Source organism: Anser anser (genome assembly GCF_964211835.1).
Source record: "Anser anser genome assembly, chromosome: 6".
NCBI lineage: Eukaryota > Metazoa > Chordata > Aves > Anseriformes > Anatidae > Anser > Anser anser.
The window spans coordinates 10,515,420-10,534,253 of record NC_139726.1 but is presented as its reverse complement, the minus strand read 5'-3'; the positions used below and the strand labels follow the sequence as shown (position 1 = coordinate 10,534,253).

At 74.1% G+C, this 18,834-nt stretch overlaps 5 protein-coding genes across 5 annotated transcripts; 3 read left to right on the top strand and 2 right to left on the bottom strand.

Moving 5' to 3' along the window:
- The first annotated feature begins 17 nt into the window (after positions 1–17).
- On the top strand, positions 18–1,167 carry LOC310901267 (uncharacterized protein). Its single transcript, XM_083840556.1, has 3 exons — positions 18–161; positions 629–842; positions 980–1,167. Exons 1-3 carry the CDS (start codon positions 128–130, stop codon positions 1,125–1,127), a joined length of 396 nt encoding a protein of 131 aa, XP_083696682.1. The 5' UTR covers positions 18–127; the 3' UTR covers positions 1,128–1,167.
- Positions 1,168–1,189: 22 nt separating this feature from the next.
- Positions 1,190–7,806, bottom strand: TMBIM1 (transmembrane BAX inhibitor motif containing 1). The gene is made up of 12 exons (XM_083840554.1): positions 7,685–7,806; positions 4,052–4,260; positions 3,722–3,816; positions 3,544–3,608; positions 3,372–3,425; positions 3,223–3,273; positions 2,814–2,853; positions 2,617–2,654; positions 2,401–2,488; positions 2,207–2,302; positions 2,051–2,104; positions 1,190–1,939 (listed from the first exon to the last, which is right to left on the bottom strand). Exons 2-12 carry the CDS (start codon positions 4,230–4,232, stop codon positions 1,796–1,798), a joined length of 906 nt encoding a protein of 301 aa, XP_083696680.1. The 5' UTR covers positions 4,233–4,260; positions 7,685–7,806; the 3' UTR covers positions 1,190–1,795.
- LOC310901310 (uncharacterized protein) lies at positions 4,273–6,772 on the bottom strand (the record flags this gene model as incomplete). Its single annotated transcript, XM_083840630.1, is given in 4 exon segments — positions 4,273–5,193; positions 5,196–5,312; positions 5,315–6,009; positions 6,763–6,772. Coding segments are annotated over 4 exon segments (954 nt in total). The 3' UTR covers positions 4,273–5,061.
- Positions 7,807–8,218: 412 nt separating the features above from the next.
- On the top strand, positions 8,219–18,831 carry LOC310901309 (uncharacterized protein; the record flags this gene model as incomplete). The annotated part of the gene is made up of 23 exons (XM_083840629.1): positions 8,219–8,382; positions 10,091–10,206; positions 10,335–10,447; positions 10,644–10,702; positions 10,917–11,009; positions 11,204–11,385; positions 12,715–12,921; positions 13,153–13,200; positions 13,382–13,576; positions 13,688–13,743; positions 13,911–13,997; positions 14,132–14,302; positions 14,600–14,676; positions 14,755–14,843; positions 16,255–16,379; positions 16,987–17,109; positions 17,183–17,302; positions 17,569–17,675; positions 17,796–17,866; positions 17,988–18,055; positions 18,158–18,313; positions 18,438–18,595; positions 18,717–18,831. Coding segments are annotated over exons 1-23 (2,679 nt in total), but the record flags the coding sequence as incomplete, so codon positions are not given.
- On the top strand, positions 11,233–12,764 carry LOC310901268 (putative hydrolase PNKD). Its single transcript, XM_083840557.1, has 4 exons — positions 11,233–11,367; positions 11,539–11,621; positions 11,730–11,845; positions 12,043–12,764. Exons 2-4 carry the CDS (start codon positions 11,564–11,566, stop codon positions 12,214–12,216), a joined length of 348 nt encoding a protein of 115 aa, XP_083696683.1. The 5' UTR covers positions 11,233–11,367; positions 11,539–11,563; the 3' UTR covers positions 12,217–12,764.
- Positions 18,832–18,834: the final 3 nt, after the last annotated feature.

The window sequence follows — 18,834 nt, the reverse complement described above, 5'->3', positions numbered from 1 at the left end:
TCCCGTCGGCGCGGGGCACTCTGGGAGTCGTAGTCCCCCGGCGGAGCCGCCCGCGGGCCGTCCCCGCGCGGCGCACTGCGGCTCCCGGCGTGCAGCGGGGGCCGAGGCGAGCCCGGCCCAGCCCAGCATGGCGGCGGCGGCGGCGCTCGGCGGCCTGCGCGGTAACGGCGGGCAGGGGACGGACGGGCGGGGAGGGGGGGGGGGTGGGCGGGGGCGGCCTCGGCGCTCCGGGGTCCCGCGGGGCGCGATCGTGGCCGGCGCGGGGCGGGGCGGCCCCCGGGCAGCGAGGCCACGCCCCTTTTAGGGCCTGGCCACGCCCCTTCCGTAGACCACGCCCCCAAGCCTTGACCACGCCCCCTTAGCCTTGGCCACGCCCCCTGGCCATCGGCCACCACGCCCCCTTTGGGGTTGGACACGCCCACCTGTGTGGACACGCCCCCTTCTGGGTGGCCACGCCCCCTCATGCTTGGCCACGCCCCCCTCAGGCTTGGCCACGCCCCCGCCCCCCGGTGCAGGGCTGGGGTCGGGCACCGGGACCGCGGGGGGGGGGGGGGGGGCCGGCACCGGGCGCCCCCCCCCCCCCCCCCCCCCCGGTGCCCCCCCTCCCCGACCCCCTCTGTCCCCGCAGGGCTCCTCCGGGCAGCGCCCGGCCGGGGGGCGCGGGGGTGGCCGCCCCCTCCCCCGGCACGGCTCCCGCGGCGGGGCTGCCACCGGCCACCACCGGGACCCCCCCCGGGACCCCCCCGGGGACCCCCCCCCCCGGGCCGGCTGCCCGAGGGCGTGGAGTACATCCCGACGCGGAAGAAGGGCAAGAACCCCATGAAGCCGGTGGGGGTGGCATGGTGAGTTGGGGGGGGGGGGGGGCACACACCCCCCCGGGGATTGGGGGAAGGGGGGAGGGGGGGTCCCGGTGTGCCCCCCCCCCCCCCATCCCCGGGGGCACGGCCGGGTCCCCACGCGCCGCCCGCCCGCCCCGCAGGGCCCTGGGGCTGCCGTGCGGCATCGTCCTCTTCCTGCTGGTCAAGCGGGAGGTGGACAGGAACCGCCTGGAGCAGCTCGGCATCCGCCGGAAGATGCTGAGGGCCAACGAGGGCGCCTACGAGACGGAGCGCTACCGCCGGGCCTAGCCGGGACACCCCCCCCCCCCCTCCGCCTTCACAGCGCCCACGAAGCGCGCCGGGGCCGCGGGGAAAATTAAAGTGGTTTTTATTCGGCAAGAGTAACGCCGCCCGCCCTCACGGGCCCGCCGGGGCCTCGCACCCCGGGGTGTCCCCCCCCCCGCCCCGAGGCACAGCTGGGCCCGGGGGGGGCCGGGGGGCACGGCCACGTTAAGGCACTGAGTGAGCGAAGCCCGGGGGGGGGGCGGCCAGAGCCCGGCGCCCTGCTGCCCGCTGCCCCCCCCCACCCCCCCGGCAGCCGTTAACCCCCCCCCCCCAAGGGCTTTGGGGCCGGGGGGAGCCCTTCCCTCGAGGCAGCCTTGGGGCGGGGGTCCCGGAGCGTTTTGGGGGGGCGCTTGGGGCCAGGCGGAGCCGCAGCTGGCTTCAGAGCTTATTTACAAGCGGAGGCGAGCCCCCCCCTCCCAACGCCGGGAGCCGGCCCTGATTTGCCCCCCCCGCCGGGAACCAGCGGCACCCCCTGCCCAGTTGGGAACTGGGGGGGGGTCCACACCGCCCAAACTGGGGGCGCTGGGTGCTGCTGGCTGGGGGAGGGGCCGGCGGAGAGAGGAGCGGCTCGGCCGAGGGGGGGGGGGGGGCAAGCGAGAAGCGTTTTGGGGTGGGGGGGGGGGCGCGGGGGCTTAGTCGCGGCCCACGATCTGCAGGAGGAAGGTGAAGATGTAGATGATGTCGGTGTAGATGGTGAGGGCGCCGTAGATGTACTCCTCGGGGCTCAGCGTGTTCTTCCTGTTCCCCAGCACCAGCTGCGTGTCGTAGGCCAGGAACTGGGGGCACGGGGTGGGGGGGGGGTCAGGCAGGGGTGCTTGGGGGGGGGGGGGCTTCACAGCCCCCCCATCGGGTGCTCGCCGCCGCGGGAGGGGGGGACGTCAACTCACCAGGGTGAAGGCGATGGCCCCGATGGCCGCGTACAGCATGTGGAGCCAGGGGACCTGCGTGGGGACGCGGGGGCGGTGAGCGGGGGGACGTGGGAAGGCTTTTTTGGGGGGGGGGGGGGGTCGCACGGCACCCCGCAGCCCCCCCCCCCGACTCACATATTTGAAGGAGAGGACGATGGCGGTGACGATCCCCGTGACCATGACCACGATGCCCAGCACGCAGAAGAGCCCCGGGCACGACGTGAAGTCAACCTTGGGGGGGGGGGGGGTAAAGGTGTCAGCGGGGTGTCCCACCGCGTCCCCGGCCCCCCCGGGGAGCGTCCCCGTGCCCCCCCCCCCCACCCCCCCACCTTGGTCTGGAAGCAGAAGACGGTGACGATGATGGCCACGATGGCGGTGATGATCATGGCGATGAAGACGGCGTTGGTCCGGTACATGCTGCGGGCACACGGGGACACCGCGGTCACCCCGGGGCTCGGCCAGGGAAGGGGTGTCCCCCCCCACCACCACCCTGGGGGGGGACACAGGCACCCCTCCCCCCCAAAAAAAAAAACCCCGGCGAGTACCTGGCGATGGTCCCCGTCATGAACCCCATGGCCAGCGTCTGCGGGACACAAGGGGTGGCTCAGCAAAACGGGGGGCACGGGGACCGCCGGCCCCGCCGCACCCCGCGGGCAGGGACCGGCCCCGCTGTGTCACCCCCCTCCCCCAACCCCCCCCCCAGCCCCTCGTCCCGGGGGGGCGCCGCCAGCCCCCCACTCACGAAGATGCTCAGCAGGATGATGTTCCACGGGAAGCGCCTCCTGGGGACGAGAACGGGGGGGGCGGTGAGCCCCCTGCCGGCACCCCCGTCCCCACAAACCCCCCCCGTGTCCCCACAAACCCCCCCGTGTCCCCACAAGCCCCCCCCGTCCCCACAAGCCCCCCCCGTGTCCCCACAAGCCCCCCCCCGTCCCCACAAGCCCCCCCCCGTGTCCCCACAAGCCCCCCCCGTGCCCCACGTCCCCCTCCCATCTCCCACAGGGTCCCCCGCAGCCTCGCTCGCGGGGCTGGCCCCAAACCCACGCCGGGATCCGTGCCCCGTCCCTAAATACCCAGAGGACCCCCCCCCCCGCTCCCCCCCCCAAGCCCCCCAAGCTCCGTCCCCCTTTTTTTGGGTCCCCAGCGCTCACCGGGGCCCCTGGCAGCAGGCCAGCACCAGGTAGGTCACCAGGAAGACGGCGCTGGGGGGAGAAGGAAGGAGAGGGGTCGAGCTCAGCCCCCCCCCGGGGTGGGGGAGTGGGGGGGGGACGCCCGTGGCCCCCGGGGACCCCATACTCACTACGAGGCGTAGTAGACGGCGACGTTCCTCTGGACGAAGGAGCGCACGGGCGAGCTGCGGTGGGGGGGGGGGTGGCAGGGACGAGCGTTAAGTGGCGTGTGCCCCCCCCCACCCACACACACACCCCCCCCAAGCCCCCTGGGGGAGCCCCCCCTCGCCCCGCCCCGCTCACACGAAGGTGAACACGGCGATGATCCCCACCGTCACCAGCAGCTGCACCGCGATGATGGCGTAGACCTGCGGGAGATGGCCGGGGGGGGGGTCAGCACCTGTGTGTGTGTCCCCCCCCAAAAAAAAAAAAAAAACAAAGCGGGCAGGGGGTGGCAGCGCGCCCCCGGCCCCGTACTCGCCTTGCGGATGAAGGTGTGCCGGACCTTCTTGTCGTCCCAGTCGGCCGCCTGGAAGGGGGAGCCGGCCCCCATGCCTTCCCCTCCATAGCCGTCACCTGCCGGGGGGGGCGGGGGGGGGACGGGACACCTCGGTGACACCCCCCTCTGACAGCAGGGCAGCACCACGATGAGCCGCACCAGGCCCCCCCCCCCCCCCCCCAAAGGACACCCCCCTTCCCGGGACAGCACCTCAGGGTGCTCAGAGCGCCTGGGAGACCCCCAGCACCAATACACCCCCCCCCGCAACCCGCACCCCCCCCCCCACCCCAAAATAAGGCTTCCCCCGCTTACCGAACCGCACGGGCATGCTGGGCATGGCCATCCCCGGCTGGGGGTACCCCCCCGGCGCCGCGTACCCCCCCGGCTGCGGGTACCCCCCGCCGTAGTGGGGGGGCTGGGGGTAGGCCCCCGGGGGCGGCGGGTACAGGGGGTTCTTGTCGTCGTACGGGGGGGGCGCGTTGGGCTGCGCCATGCCGGCTCTGGGTTCTCCTTGCGGGCACCTGCAGGTGTGGGGGGGGGGAAAATATGGGGACGTCACCCCGCTGGGCGGCCCGGAGGCGTGGGGACACGGTGGGGGGAACGACGGTGCCGGCGACGCGCCCCGCTTCCAGCGCCGGAGCGCGGCCACCGCAGGAGCCGCCCTTTAAATAGTGGCCTCGGCTTAACGAGGGCTGGGAAACGCGGTGGCCTCGATGCCACCGGGGCCGTCCCCGTCACCCCGTCACCCCGTCACCGTCCCCTCGGCCGGGGCCGCCCGCATTCCCGTGCCCTGAGTCCCCGGTGCCCGCGTCGGGGCAGGGCACGGCCGCGCGCTGACTCAAGCCGCGGCGGGGACGTGACCTCCAGGGCCACCGCAGGGGGACGGGGACATCGGTCCCCACCTGGCCACCACCCCGCGGTGGTGCAGGCCACGGCCAGCACCCGGCTTCCCCTTCGCTCCCCAAAAGCGCTGCGGGGGGCTCGCGGCTGGGGCAGGGCCGGGGACCCTCGGGGACGCGTGGCAGCGGCGTGCTGGGACCCAGCCCTGCCCCGCGGCACCCGAGGAGCCCCGGGAGGGCACGCCGGGCGGTGACGTGGGGCACGGGCGCCGTGACCAAAGCCCTGACATCACGCAGGTCCCCCGGCCTCCAGCGGCGAGCCCTGCCCTCCGCCCTGGGGACCAGTGGCACCACCCTGCCCTCTGCGCCAGCCCCACGCCCAGCGCTCAGCACCTCGCCCCGGGGGCTCCGCGACACCCCCCAGCCATGGGGTGCCCCCGTCCCAGCCGTGGGGTGCCCCCCGGGGACGTGCCAGCCCTGGGATTAGGGGGCAAGTGTCACCCCCGAGGGCGGCCGGCGTGTGCTGGGGGGCAAGGGGACGGGACCCCCGCGCTGAGCTCCCCCTCGCCGAGCCCCCCCGGCAGCCACCAGCAGCCGGCCTGGGCCCAAGGCCAGCAGCCAGGCCCGGACAAGGAGGAGGAGGAGGAGGAGGAGGAAGGCAGAATCTCCAAGGCCAGGAAAACAACAGCGCTGCCAGGAGCCGCCGCCAGGCCCCCGCCCGCCCAACGTGCTGGAGAGCCGGCAGCGAGCCCCCACCCTGACCCCGTGCCAGCCCCCCCCCGGCGCCGGCGGTGACGTGAGGCTGGGGAGGGCAGCGGGAGCGGGCGCTTCCCGCAGCGTTACGCCACCACTTCCCGGGCAGAACGGGACCGGGGAGGGGCGCGAGGGGCGAGCACCCGGTGTCCGTCCCTCCGTCCCTCCGTCCCGGCGGGGGCGGCCACCCGGCCCACGGCCGCACCGTCACGTTTGCCACCGCGATGACGGCGGTGCCGAAAATAACCCACGCGCGTGGTGACCCCAAACTTTTGGTTTCGCTGCCCGGCAGTTTCCCCGAAAGCAGCTGGCACCTCCCGGCTGACACCCCCGCACCCCACAGTGCCTCCCCCTTCCCCCCCCGGGTCCCCTCCTGGGTTTCAGCGGGGGGCCACGACCGCGAAGCCAGGAGCCTGAAACGGGGCCAGAACCTCAAACCCGAGCCCGGCCCAGGAAAAACCCGGGGCAGAGGCGAGGGAACCAGCCCAACGGGTCCCGGCCGCACCCAGCCGCACGCAAACCCCCCTGCGTCCCGCCCAGCCCCGCAGCCCCCCCCCGGCAGCCCCGCAGCGTGGGACACGCGCACCTCCAGGGCCCCCCCCCCCGAGTCACCACCCCGGGGGTCGCCTCCCCGTGGCCTTTGCCACAGGACCCGCGCCCCTTTTCCTCTTCCTCTCGCTGCCACCGCGGAGCGCCGAGACCCCGGGGGGGCCCTCAGACACCCGGTCCCCACCGACGGGGCCGTGCCGGGCACCGTGACTCAGCACCGATAAGCAGCACGCGCCGGGGGGGGGCAGATTTGGGCCCCCAGCCCGGCTCCCCCCCACGCCCACCCGGCTCAAGGCCCTGCCACCAGCTCGGCGGGGACCCCGCGGGGTGCCCGGCAGGGAGCGGGGAGCGGGGCTTCAGGGTGGGGTCCCCACGTCCCCGTGGCTGCCCAGGGTCTGGAAGGGCTCTGCCCTCCCAGAAGAGCCTGGGAATTGACACCAGCTTGGCACGGCACGGCACGGCTCGGTACAGCATGGCACGGCTCGGTACAGCATGGCACGGCACGGCACGGCACAGCTCGGTACGGCACGGCCCAGATCACAGGGCCGCGCACCCAGGCTCGCCGCCCCCCACCCAGCTCACCCCAGCCACGAGTCTGTAGGGTCTCAGCACCGCAGCTGCCCTCTCTGCCCCCACACAGCCCCGTCTCGGGGGGGGGCGCCGGGCGCGCGTGACGGATGTGACCTCCTGTCCCCGAGCCGCGGGGAGCCGCGCGCCCCTGCGCAGCGCAGAGCTGGTCCCCAGCACCCCACAGTGCCCAGTGCCACCCCGTAAGGCCCAGTGCCCCCCTGCTGGGGGGGCCCCCAGGGGACGCCCCGCGCAGTGCCGAGGAGGCCACCGAGGTGTCACAGCGCGGCGTCCCCCGCCTGGCTCACCCCAAACCTCGCCCCATTCCCCCCACGCTCGGTGGGCAGCAGGGACAGATCCGGGGGGGGTCCCTACGGCAGCACGGGCCCTGCTGCGGGGTCCCTTCCCCAGGAGCCCCCACCTCGGCGGGTCCCTGCCCCCAGGACCCCGCTGTCCCCCCCCGTGCCAAGCGGGCACGCTCGGCAGGACTTTGCCCTGGCCATCCGGATCCACAGGTTGCTTCGCAACCGGCTGGCAGCCCCCTTCCCACGGGGCCGGGTCACCACCAAGGGGACGCCTTGACGCGGGGTCCCCAGGCAGAGCCTTGACCCCCCTGGGGACAAAGGGACGGGGGACACACAGGGAAGCCCCCCCCGCTCCCCCATCCCGCCCCCCCCCCCCCAAGCTGCCCCCCATCCGCTCCAGCGAGCGCAGAGGAAGGCGCCAGCCTGGGGCCACACCTCGCAGGGCCAAATCCCACGGGATCTGCGTGTGCCTGTGGCTCAGGGAGGGGACCCCCCCGCCAACCCCCCCCCAGGACACCCGGTGCGGTGCCGGGACCCCCCCAACCCCCTTGGGCTGCGTCACCCCAAACGGGCACCGGGGAGAGCGGGGAGGGCCCGGAGGGGGGGGCGGGGGGGCAAGGATGGGGGGGGCAGGGGGGGAACCGAGCTGGGAGGGGGGGCTGGGAGGGACCCCGGGGGGGGTGAGTGGGGTTAACGGGGCGCTGGCGGGGGTTAGGCTTGGGGGGGCAGGCTGGGACCGGGGGGGGGACCCCAAAGTGCGCTGGGACAGCCGGGGGGCTCCGCCCAAGCCGGGGGGGCCCCGGGGGAGGACCGGGGAGGCTCCGTGCCCCTTCCCCCGCTCCCCCCCTGTACCGGCGGTGTAGGACGGGGCTGGGGAGGGGGTGGGCTGGGGGGGGCGGTCCCCGGTACCGGCGGGCCCGGCACTCCCCTACCTGCTGCGCGCTGCTCCGCCGGGCTGGGGCCGCTCCGCCGGGGCGGGCCGCGACCAGCCGGGACGGGGCGGGGACGGTCGCTGCCCGCCCCCCCCCTCCCCCGGGGCCCGCCCCGGGCCCCCCCCCCCCCCCCCCCCCCCCCCCCCGTTCCTCCCCGCTCCCCCTGGCGGCGGCTCCGCACCGCGGCGCCCGGTGCCGGTGCCCGGGTCCCGGAGCTCCCCCGGGGCAGGGGCGGCACCGCGGGGACCCCCCCCGGGGACGGGGACGGGACCCGGAGGGGGCACGGGGGGCGGGCAGGGAAAGGGGAAGGGGGGGGGGGCACCGGGGGGAACCCCCTTTCCCGGCTGTGACGTCATTTAGGGGACCCCCATAGCGCGTCACTCACCGGGGGGTGGGGGCACGGCCCCAGCAGGGGGCGCGCGGAGCTGGCGGGAAACGCGCGGCGGGGCAGGGGGCGTGGCCGGAAGCCGCGGCGCTCTCCTATTGGCCGCCGGGGGGGGCGTGGCGCGCCGGGGGTGGGCGTGGCCCCGGCGGGGGGTGGGCGGGGCCCCGGGCATGGCGGGGGCGCGCTGGCGGGCGGCGGTGGCGGCCGGGGCCGGGGCGTGCGGGCTGGGGGCCGCCGCCTGGCTCAGCCCGGCCCTGCGCCGCTTCGCCGCCGCCCTCATGGCCCTCGCCGGGCCGCTGCTCTTCCGCGTGGGGTGAGTGAGCGTGGGGGAGCCGGTACCGGCACCGGGGGGGGAGCCGGGAGGGGAGGTGCCGGGGCCGCTCCGTGCCGGTGCCGCTCCGTGCCGGTGCCGGCTCAGCCCCGCCGGCCCTCGGCTCGTGCCCCCCGGTAACCCCCCGCCGCGCACCGCAGCGGGGTTCGGGGGTATCCGCCGGGGGCTCCGTGCCGCCCGCCGGGCGCCGGTGAGGAGCTGCGGGGTGGGAGGTGGGGGAGGGGGGGGGGGGTGTGAGACCTTCCTGCCTGTGCCCCCCCCCCCCGCTCCCGGAGAGCCCTGGCCGCCGTCCAGGGGGAGCGGGGGAGGTGAGGTCACGGCTGCAGCCGCCTTTGTTCTGCCTCCGGCCGAGGGAACGGCGAACCCGCCCCCCGGTGCCGCGGGGCCCTCCTGCAGCCCCCCCCCCCGCGGCCCCCCCTCCAGACACCGGACTTTGGGGCGCAGCCCCCCGGGCCAGGGGGACGAGGGGAGGCTCTGTGCCCCCGGCTGCGGGGCTGGGACCCGGCCACGTTCCCCGGTGCCCCAGGGTGGTGACCGGCACCCTCGGCCCCTGGTGGTGGGCTCATTGCAATCGTTAATTGCAATCATTAACGCTGCAATCGCTAATTGCACCTGGCCTCCCCCTCCTGCCCCAGCCCCCTGCAGCTGGGGTACGAGGTTTGAGCCTCGTGCCTCTCCCAGAGCACCTTCCTGCCGGGGGGTGCTTGCTGCCTGCCCGGGGGGGTTTGGGGGAGCCCAGAGGAGAGGCAGGCATGTCCTGCTGCCGCCACGGGGCAGAAACGGCCTTGGGGCCGCGGGGACCGCCCTTACCCCGGGGTTTCGTTTCTCCCTTCTGCCGCTGCCAGGGCCACGAGGTGGTGGCCGGTGGCCAAGCGAGGGGGACTTGGCGTCCGGGGAGGTGGCCTCGGGCTGGGGACGGAGCCTGGCGCAACCCCGAGAGTTGCACGTCCTTCACGGCACCAGTGCTGCCCCCAGCCCCAAAGGTGCCCTATAAATAGGGTGTCCGGGCACCCGCGGGCAGCGTCTGTGGAAGCTCGGCGTGGCACGTGCCACGGGAGCGTTTCTCGCTTTCCCTTTCCGCAGCCCTGCTGCTCTGCCCTCCCCGTCGCTCCGCGGGGGCGCGCAGCACCCCGTGCTCCCCGCTTTTCCCTCAGGGACCCGGCGGCACCACAGGGTCAGCCTCAGGCAGCGGGGGACACTCGGTGACCGCCAAGGAGATGCCACCCCCAGGGTGTCCCGCCGTGCTGCGGTACCCCAGGGGCTGCCTCCCTGCCTGGGCAATCGGTTCTGCCCTCGCTGTGGGTATGAGGCAGGACCCTGACCCCTCCCCGGGGAGCCCAGGAAGGGGGCTGGGGGCTCTGGGTGGCCCCATCGCCCCCCCCCCCCCCCCCCCCCAGTGCGCGCACAGCTGGGGGTCGCGAGGCCGTGTCCCCCAGCTCTGCCTCCTGGGTGGCTTTGGGGAGCGCTGGGGGGGCTGGGGCTGACACTGGGAGGCTGCAGCTGGCTGCTGCGATAACCCCCCCGCCCCGTGCGCGCACCCTGATAACGGGGGTGGCAAGCAGCAGGACTGCATCGGGAACCCCCCCGTCCTCGCTGCGAGCGCCTGGCCGTGCTCCAGCGCTTCCCCGGTGGGGTGGGGGCCCGGTGGGTTCCCAGTGGGGCTCACCGGGTGCCCCCCCCCCGCCCCCAGGTACAGCCTGTACGCCCGCACGCGGCTCGGCTTCCTCTTCTACAAGCGGCAGGTGAAGAAGGCTCGCGAGCGCTTCCCCCACGGCCACTCTGTGTCCCGGCCCCTGGGCTTCCGCGGTGAGTTGCGACCCTAATTTGGGGCTGGGGAGAGGGGGGGGGCTTGGCCTCGCCCCCCTTTTTCCCCTGGTGGAAAGGCAGCGAGGGGGCTTTGCCGTGATGTCTGTCTGTCCGTCTGTCCCTCCCAGGGGTGAAAATCGTGCCCATCCCCGTGCTGTCCAACAACTACAGCTACCTGGTCATCGACACGGGCTCCAGCCGCGCCGCCGTGGTCGACCCCTCCGACCCGCTGGCCGTGCAGGTGAGACCCCCCCCACCCCCGGCCATGGGGTTTGGGTGTCCTCGGGGAGGGGCATCGCTGGCTTTTTGGGGACGGAGAGGGGGCAAATCTACCCCTAACCCGCGGTCTCCTCAGTGCACGGGGCAGGGCGAGGGGAGGGGGATTGGGGTGCGTGGAGGTGCCCCCCAACGTTTCCCCCAAATCTCTGCCCTGCCAGGCTGCCATTGAGGAGGAGGGGGTGATGCTGGAGGCCATACTCTGCACCCACAAGCACTGGTAAGGGGTAAGGAGGGGTTACGGGGGGGCTCTCCGTGTGCCAAAAGGGTGCCGGGGGCCTGGGGTACCCATCGGGGTGGGGTGGGGACCCCCGAACAAAGGCTACCTGGGGACTTGGGGGGCAAGCGGGGGTGCCCAGGAGCATGGCGTTTGCTGCTGGGGGTGCCCCTATACCTACCCCACGTGGGGGGGGCGCCGACCTCTGTGCCCGCAGGGACCACAGCGGGGGGAACGCGGAGCTGCGCCGGCGGCACGGCTCCTGCAGGGTGTACGGCAGCGCCCTCGACGCCATCCCCGAGCTCACCAAGTAAGTCCCGGCCCCACGCCTGCGTCCGTGACCCCCCCCCCCCACAACACCCCACAAATTCGGGTGGTGCACGCCGGTCCCTGCTCCACCTCTCGCGCACCCGTTCCCAGAGGCTGGGGATGCTCTGGGGGGGGGTGTTTTGGGGTGTTCGGCATTTTGGGGTGCCCTGACGGTGCCCCCCCCGGCTGGCGCAGCCCCCTTGGTGACAAGGAAAAGGTGACGGTGGGCTGCCTGACCTTCGAGGCGCTGGCGACGCCCGGCCACACGGTGGGCCACACGGCGTACGTGCTGGACGCGGGGCCCTTCGGGGGCCCCCCCTGCCTCTTCTCCGGGGACCTGCTCTTCCTCGCCGGCTGCGGTGAGTGCGGCCCCTCGCGCCCCCCCCCCCGAGGCAAGGCAAAGCGTGAAATCGGCCAGGGTTTGGGCACGCTGGGGGGCTGGGGAGGGAGGAAGGTGGGGTGTTTTTTTTTTGGGGGGGTTTGGGGGGACACCCCTGGTGATGGGCAGGTGTGCGCGTGGGTCCAGGCAGGCTGTTCGAGGGCTCCCCCGAAACCATGCTGGCCTCGCTGGATGCGGCCGTGGGCTTGGGACAGGACACGCTGCTATGGCCCGGTGAGCGTCAGCCCCCCCCCAAGAAATCCCCTCCTAGCCCCCATACCCTGCCCGTTCCCATCCCTGGGAGTGGGGGGGGGGCGATGCTGAGGGTGCCCCCCCCCCCAGGGCACGAGTACGCGCTGGAGTGCCTGAGCTTCGCCAGCCTGCTGGAGCTGGACAACCCCGCGCTGGAGCAGAAGCTGCTGTGGGCGACGCAGCAGCGGCAGGAGAAGAGGAGCACGGTGAGCACGGGGGGGGCACACACCCTGACCCCCCCCCCATCCCCTCCTTATCCCTCCGTGGTACCCCCACCCCCCGAATTCCGCTCGCGGGCGGCTGCGCCCCGCAGCCCTTTTGTGATTGGGGATGGGGGTGCCGGGGGGGGCTCGGGGCGGAGTGCCTGACCCCCCCCCCCCCTTCATGTGTCCCCCCCCCCCAGTGCCCCTCCACGCTGGGCGAGGAGCAGACCTACAACCCCTTCCTGCGCACCCACCGCCGGGAGCTGCAGGAGGCCCTGGGGCTGCGGCGGGGCGGCGGGGAGCCCCCCGACGCCTTCCGAGCCCGCGTCCTCAAGGAGCTGCGGAGGCGCAAGGACCTCTACAAAGCCACCTAGGGTCACCCCCCCCAACCCCGGGACGTGGGGACCCCCCCCCCAGCCAGGACTGTGTGATTGTTGCTGTGAATTTCCCCCCTCCTTCGTGGCCCCGCTGCGAGGCGGGGGCGGGGGGGAGAGGATGGAGCCCCCCACACACCAACCCCATAAGTGTGTGCCCCATAAGCGGTCTCCCCCCACTCCCCCCCCCGTTTACCCGCACGTTGGGGTCACCTGGAAGCGCCTCGGGCCCCTTTCTGGGGGGCCACAGCCCCCCCCCCCCCAGTGCTGGCACTGTAGGGACAGCACCAAGGGCTTTTCCTATTTCCCCCCCCCCGTTTTTTTTGGGGAGTCCCCAGTTAACAGCACACCAGCGCTCAGGGACCCCCCGTTCCCCAGGCAGCCCCCAGCACCGTGCGCCCCCTTTTTGGGGTGGGGGGGCTGGGAGGGACCCCCCCGCCGTACACTGGCATTGGGGGCACCGTGCTGGGGGGTGCTGCCGTGCTGAGGACCGGTCAGCCCCCCCCCCCCGTCACCCCACAAATAAACCCCCGGATCGGATTTGTACCTGCTCAGCCCCTTCCTCTGTGTCTGGGGGGAAGGGGTTGGGGGGGGGGCTCCCAAATTTTCTGAGGGGTCGCTGCCCCTTTAAGAGGCAGGGCCGGGGGGTTGCTATAGCGACGGCCGGAGGCGTCGTGGGGGGGCACCTCGGGCTGGAGGGGCCAGGTTTGGGGTCCGGGGGGGGGGGAATTTGGGGGGGATCTGGGATTTGGGGGGGGGATCTGGGGGCGCACCGGGGGGCGGTGGTGGGGCATGGGGTGGGGGGCTCTGCTCCTGCATAGGGTTGCACGGCTGGGACCCTGGGGGGGTGGGAAGTGGGGGGGGCTGGGGGGGTCCCTGTGCCCCCCCCCAACGTGGGTCTGGCATCGGGACCCCCCCCCCCCCGTGTCCCCGCAGAAGACCCCGGCCCCATGGAGGCGGCCGCCAAGTTCCTGAAGCGCATCGGTGGGTGCCCGCGGCACCGCGTCTCCCCGGCCCCCCCCCGCCCCGACCCCCCCCCCCCCCCAGCCCTCCCCGGGGCCGTGACCCCACGCCGTGACCCCATATGGGGTCGGGGGTCCCGGGGAAGGGGTCCGGAGGGGGGGGGGGGGATTCGGGGCCGCTCGGTGACCGTGCGTCGGGACAGGCCCCGAGGAGCTGGAGCGCTGCCTGTTCGCCGAGACGCTGGCGCTGGTGGGGGGCCCTGCGGGGGGGCACCTCTGGGTGGGCGCCAGGCCCGCGCCCTACAAGCGGGGGGGGCAGCGGGTGCGCAGCTGCCTCCTGGTGCGGGCCGAGTGCCGCGGGGTGCTGGGCGCCGTGCCCTTCCGCAGCACCCTCAGAGGTGAGACCGGGGTTGGGGGGGGGGTGGCAGCCCCAAACCTGGGCCGTCCTGGTCCCCCCGGGGGGGGGGGGACGGCGGTGTCCTGGTGGCAGCGGGGCTCTGCCCCCCCAGGGTACGTGTCCATGCGGCTGGAGACCCTGGAGCAGGAGCAGCACGAGAGCCTGGAGGTGAGCGGGGTGGCCGCGGGGGCGGCACGGAGCTCCCCGAAACCCACCCGGCCTCGGGACCTCGGGGAGCCTCGGGGCACAGTGGGCTGGGGTGGGGGGGGCCCCATTGAGAGGGGGGCGTTTTGGGGTGGCCGGGGAGCACCGAGCTCAGCGGGGCGACCCCCCAGTTCGGAGCACACCCCGTAGAGAGGAGGACCCACATGGTGCAGCACCCCCGGGGGATGACCGTCACCGTGAGCACCCGGGAGGGGAAGGTGAGGCTGGGGGGGGGAGCGGGGTCTCCCCCTTCTTTGCCCCCCCCCTTGCCTGGGGATGTATCCCGGGCAGGGGGGGTGCCCACCCTTTGGGAGGCCGGGTATCCCACGGGGGTTCCCCGGTGTCTCCGCAGGCAGAGCCCCAGTCCCGAGACTTCTCCTACGGCTGGGCCTCGCCGGGGGGGCTGCTGGGGGAGGCCGCCAGCCTCCTGCTGCTGCGGGTGCTGGCCCGCCGCCGCGCCGTGCCCCCCGGCCTCGTCTTCCCGGCCATCGACGGCGAGGGGCACCTCGGCACCGCCACCTACGTGAGCCCACCTGGGCAGGGGGCAGCGCGGGGAGGGGGGGGGGATCGATTTTGGGGGGTGACCCCAAGGGGTGTCCCTGCAGCGGGCCCTGGGCGTGCAGCGGCAGCCGGTGGGCTCGGCGGAGGCGGAGGTGTGGGTGATGGAGCGAGCCGTGCGCGCCAAGGAGGGCGTCCCTGCGGTCTGGCAGAGCAGCTTCCTCCCCAGCGGGTACGGCTTTGGGGGGGGAGACAAGCTTTTGGGGCGGGGGGGGGGGGCACAGCCGCGGTGTTGGCACCGAGCGGGGTCCCCGTCCCGCAGGCGTTTGGCTCGGCAGCTGCAGGTCGGGTGCCCGGTGCTGGCGGTGCTGCAGGATGCGTCCGTCCTCAGCGAGAGGGGTACGGAGCGGGGCGGGGGGGGGGCTTTGGGGGTGTGGGGGGGGGGGCCGGGGGTGACGCAGGGCGCCCTGCCTGCAGCCGAGGACGGGCCCCAGCCCGCGTTCCCCAAGCAGCCCCTGGACTGGGAGGAGGACGCCCAGCTGCGCTCCTGGTTCCTGGACAGGAAGGTGAGCGGGGGGGGGGTCCGGGGGGCGTGGGGGTGGCAGGACACCCCCCCCGAACCTCCTCGAGGCTGGGAAAGGACCCCCGCCCGGCACGGGGACAGGGGGCTGGGTGCCCACCCTGTCCCCCCCCCCACGCAGGAGGAGCTGCGGGCGTCGCACAGCACCTACACGCGGCAGCACCCCGAGCTCGCCGCCCTCCTGGCCCATTTCCTGCAGGCCCTGCTGCTCCGGCAGCCCCCCGACCCTGTCCTCTTCGCCGCCGAGTTCTTCGCCCCCTTCGCCCGCCGGCAGCCCCCCGGCCCCCCCTCCGCCTCCTCCCGCAGCCCCCCGGCTCCCCAGGATTAAAGCTGTCGGCGCTGCCCCTGCCATGGTCTCGTGTGCTTTGGGGGAAACTGAGGCACGGGGCGTCCAACCTCCCTTCCCTCCCCCCCCCCTCCCCGTGGCAGTTTGGGGCACCCTGCTCCCACTTCCCCCCCCCCCCCCAGCACCCAGCAGATCCCCACCCCAGGGTGCGTTTTTGACCTGCTCACGTGCTTGTGCAACGCACTCCTGCTTCCTCCTCGCTCCCGCTCCTCCGGCCTTTCCCCTACTCCAGCAGGGACAGTCCCCCCCCCGCGCCCTCCCCCAGCCGTGGGACGCCGTCCCTGTGTGTGTCCCCCCCCCCAGGCACCAAGCAGCAGCAGGACCCCCAGCACGCGCGGGGGGGGCTGCACGTGGGCACGCTCCCACCCCTGGGCGTCCCGTGTTTGCACGAGGGTGTGCGCAGGGTTGGTGCCCCCCCCCCAAACCCCCCCCGTGTGTGGGGTGGGGAACCGAGACCGCGCGCACCCGCAGCACCCAGCCCTGCCCAGGGCCCCCTTTCCCAGCCCAGGTCAGCAGTTGGGGGGGGACACACTTCCTCCTCTTCTTCCTCCTCCTCCTCCTCCTCCTCCTCCTTGGGGCGGGGGGGGGGCTTTAAGAGCTGGGAGGCGGGAGCTGAGCCCAGTGTCGAGGTCAGGGACCCAGCACCATGGCCGGATCGGACCCCACCATGGCATCGCTGGAGCCAGGTGAGCACCCAGCCCACCCCGACCTGCCCGGGGTGCCCCCCCCGCTGTGCCCTATCCCCTCCCCAGGGCAGGGACCGGGGACGGAGCCAGCCCCGTGTTGTCCCCACCGTCCTGTCCCTCCTGCCCGGAGATGTACGTGGCTTCGGGACTGGTGGGGATGGGGGTACTGGGGTGGGGGGCAGCTGCCTCCTTTGGTCCACCACTGGTGGCCCCAATTGCCGCCACCCCTCCGGAGCAGCGGGGTCGTCCTGCTTTGGGCAGACCCCAGGGCGGGTGGCTCTGGGATGAAGCCGGGAACCAGCGGCGTCCTCATCCCCAGCGGGCTGCCACGTCTCCTCCTCCTCCTCCTCTTCCTCCCCTCCCAGGCCTCGACGGGTCCCTGAACCGGGGCCCAGCCGATCCTGGCGATGCCCCCGGCCCCCCGCAGCCCCCCGGCCGCCCGGCTCAGACCTATCTGGACGAGCTCATCGGCATCCCCAAGGGCAGCGGGGTAGGTGCGCCTGGGGACGTCGGCTTGGGTACCGGGGGGTGACATGATGGGGTGGGGGACGCACCCTGGGGACCTCGGTGTCCCCCGATCGCAGCCCCGACCCCTGGCTGAGCGTTAAAGCTTCCCTGATGGGGGAAACTGAGGCAGGGGGAGGCGATGCCCACCTCCCAGGGTCCCCATCCCCAGGGGTGGCCAAGCCCCGTGGGAGCCCCCCCCCAGCTGCCTGCCCCCCCCCCCCCCCCCCGGCCCCTCTCCAAGAGCGGAAAGGAGAAGGGGAAGGGATGGGGTTGTGAAAGCAGGGCTCGGGAGCAGGATTGCGTGGGCCGCCGTTAACGGCAGCCCCGGGACCCTCACGGGGAGGGGGGGGGCACCCCCTTCCAGGCTGCGACACGTTTCTCACCACCCGGTCCCCGAATGGGATTTGGGTCCTGCTGCCCGTGTTGATGGAAAGGGACCGGGGGGGGGAGGAACGCCCTCCGTGCCTAAATGCGCCCGCGCGGGGCAGCGCGGGGCTCCCCAGCGCCAGGCGGACGCGGCCGGTGGCCCAACTGGGAGCCACTGGTTTTAAACGGGCCGAGCCAGAGCAGGGGTGTCGTTCCCCTTGCAGCCTGGCTTCAGCCTCAGGAAGCTCTGGGCTTTCACGGGTCCCGGCTTCCTGATGAGCATCGCCTACCTGGACCCGGGCAACGTGGAGTCGGACCTGCAGTGCGGGGCCGTGGCTGGCTTCAAGGTGAGCCCCGGGGGCCGGATCCTGCCCGGTGCCCAGCCCCTGCTGCCCTTCTCCTGCTTCCCCCCCCCTCCAGCTGCTGTGGGTGCTGCTGTGGGCCACCGTCCTGGGGCTGCTGTGCCAGCGCCTGGCCATCCGGCTGGGCGTCGTGACGGGCAAGGACCTGGGCGAGATCTGCTACCTCTATTACCCCAAGGTGAGCGGCCCCCGGGGGGGGGGCACAGCACGAGCGTCCCTGTCCCGTCCGGGGACATCCCAGCGCGTCCCAGCGTCAGCAGCCGCAGCGGGTCGGATCCTGCCCGGCCCAAGCTGCGACCTGTCCCCGTCCCGGAGCAGGGTGCCCCCACCCCGGGCTGCCAAACGCAGCGTGTCCCCCCCCCCCGCCCCAAGCCCGAAGCGTCCCGGGGCCGGGTCCCCGTGGGGCTGGGACACGTCCCCGTGTGCCGGCCCCGTCCCCTCCAGGTGCCCCGCGTGCTGCTGTGGCTCACGATCGAGGTCGCCATCATCGGCTCGGACATGCAGGAGGTGATCGGGACGGCCATCGCCTTCAGCCTGCTCTCGGCCGGCCGGTAACACCCCCCCCCCCCGCGGGGTCCCTCTCGGGGGGCTGCCGCCCTCACCCCACGGGGGTGGCCCAGGGGACAGAGGTGGCCCCCCCCACACCCCTTCCGTTGTCCCCCATCCTGCAGCATCCCGCTCTGGGGCGGGGTCCTCATCACCATCGTGGACACCCTCTTCTTCCTCTTCCTCGACAAGTACGGTGAGTGACGGGGTGTAGGGACGAGGGGGGGGCCACTTGCTCAGGCACCGAGGTGTGGGTTTCCCCCGGGGGGGGGCTGGCATTGGTGCCCCCCCCCAGCCCAGCCTTCCACCCCCCGCAGGGCTCCGCAAGCTGGAGGCTTTCTTCGGCCTCCTCATCACCATCATGGCCCTGACCTTCGGCTACGAGGTAAAGGCTTGGGGGGGGGGGGGGGGGGAGGCTCAGGACACCCCAATCCCAGCCTGGTGCTGCCGGGCGGGGGCCGCTCACGGGGCTCCCACCCCCCCCCAGTACGTGGTGGTGAGGCCGGCGCAGCTGGAGGTGCTGCGGGGCATTTTCCTGCCCTACTGCCCGGGCTGCGGGCGGGAGGAGCTGCTGCAGGCCGTGGGCATCGTCGGGGCCATCATCATGCCCCATAACATCTTCCTCCACTCCTCCTTGGTCAAGGTGAGCAGGGGCCGGGGTTGGGGGGGGGGGCACGTCCCGTGTCTCAGGGCCAGCATCCACGGGGGGGGGCGCACGAAGCCACGGGGCGGCGGTGGGACCCCACGGTGTCCCCCGCGGTGCCCAGACCCGGGCCATCGACCGGTCCAAGAAGGAGGAGGTGCAGGAGGCCAACGCGTATTTCCTGACCGAGTCCTGCCTGGCGCTCTTCGTCTCCTTCCTCATCAACCTCTTCGTCATGGCCGTCTTCGCGAGGCTTTCTACCGCCAGCGCAACGAGGACGTGGTGAGGGGCTGGGCGGGCGCCCCGTGGCGTGGGTGGGCGGGCGGGCGGGCGGGCGGAGGGTTGGTGTCCTCACCCCTTGGACGTGGGGGGGTGCCACGCGTGTGCCCGCCGCGCCTTGCAGCACGCCAAGTGCCTCAACAGCAGCGTCAGCCGCTACGCCGGCATCTTCCCCGTCAACAACGCCACCGTCTCCGTGGACATCTACCAGGGGTGAGTGGCACCGGGCCGCGAGCCGGGGG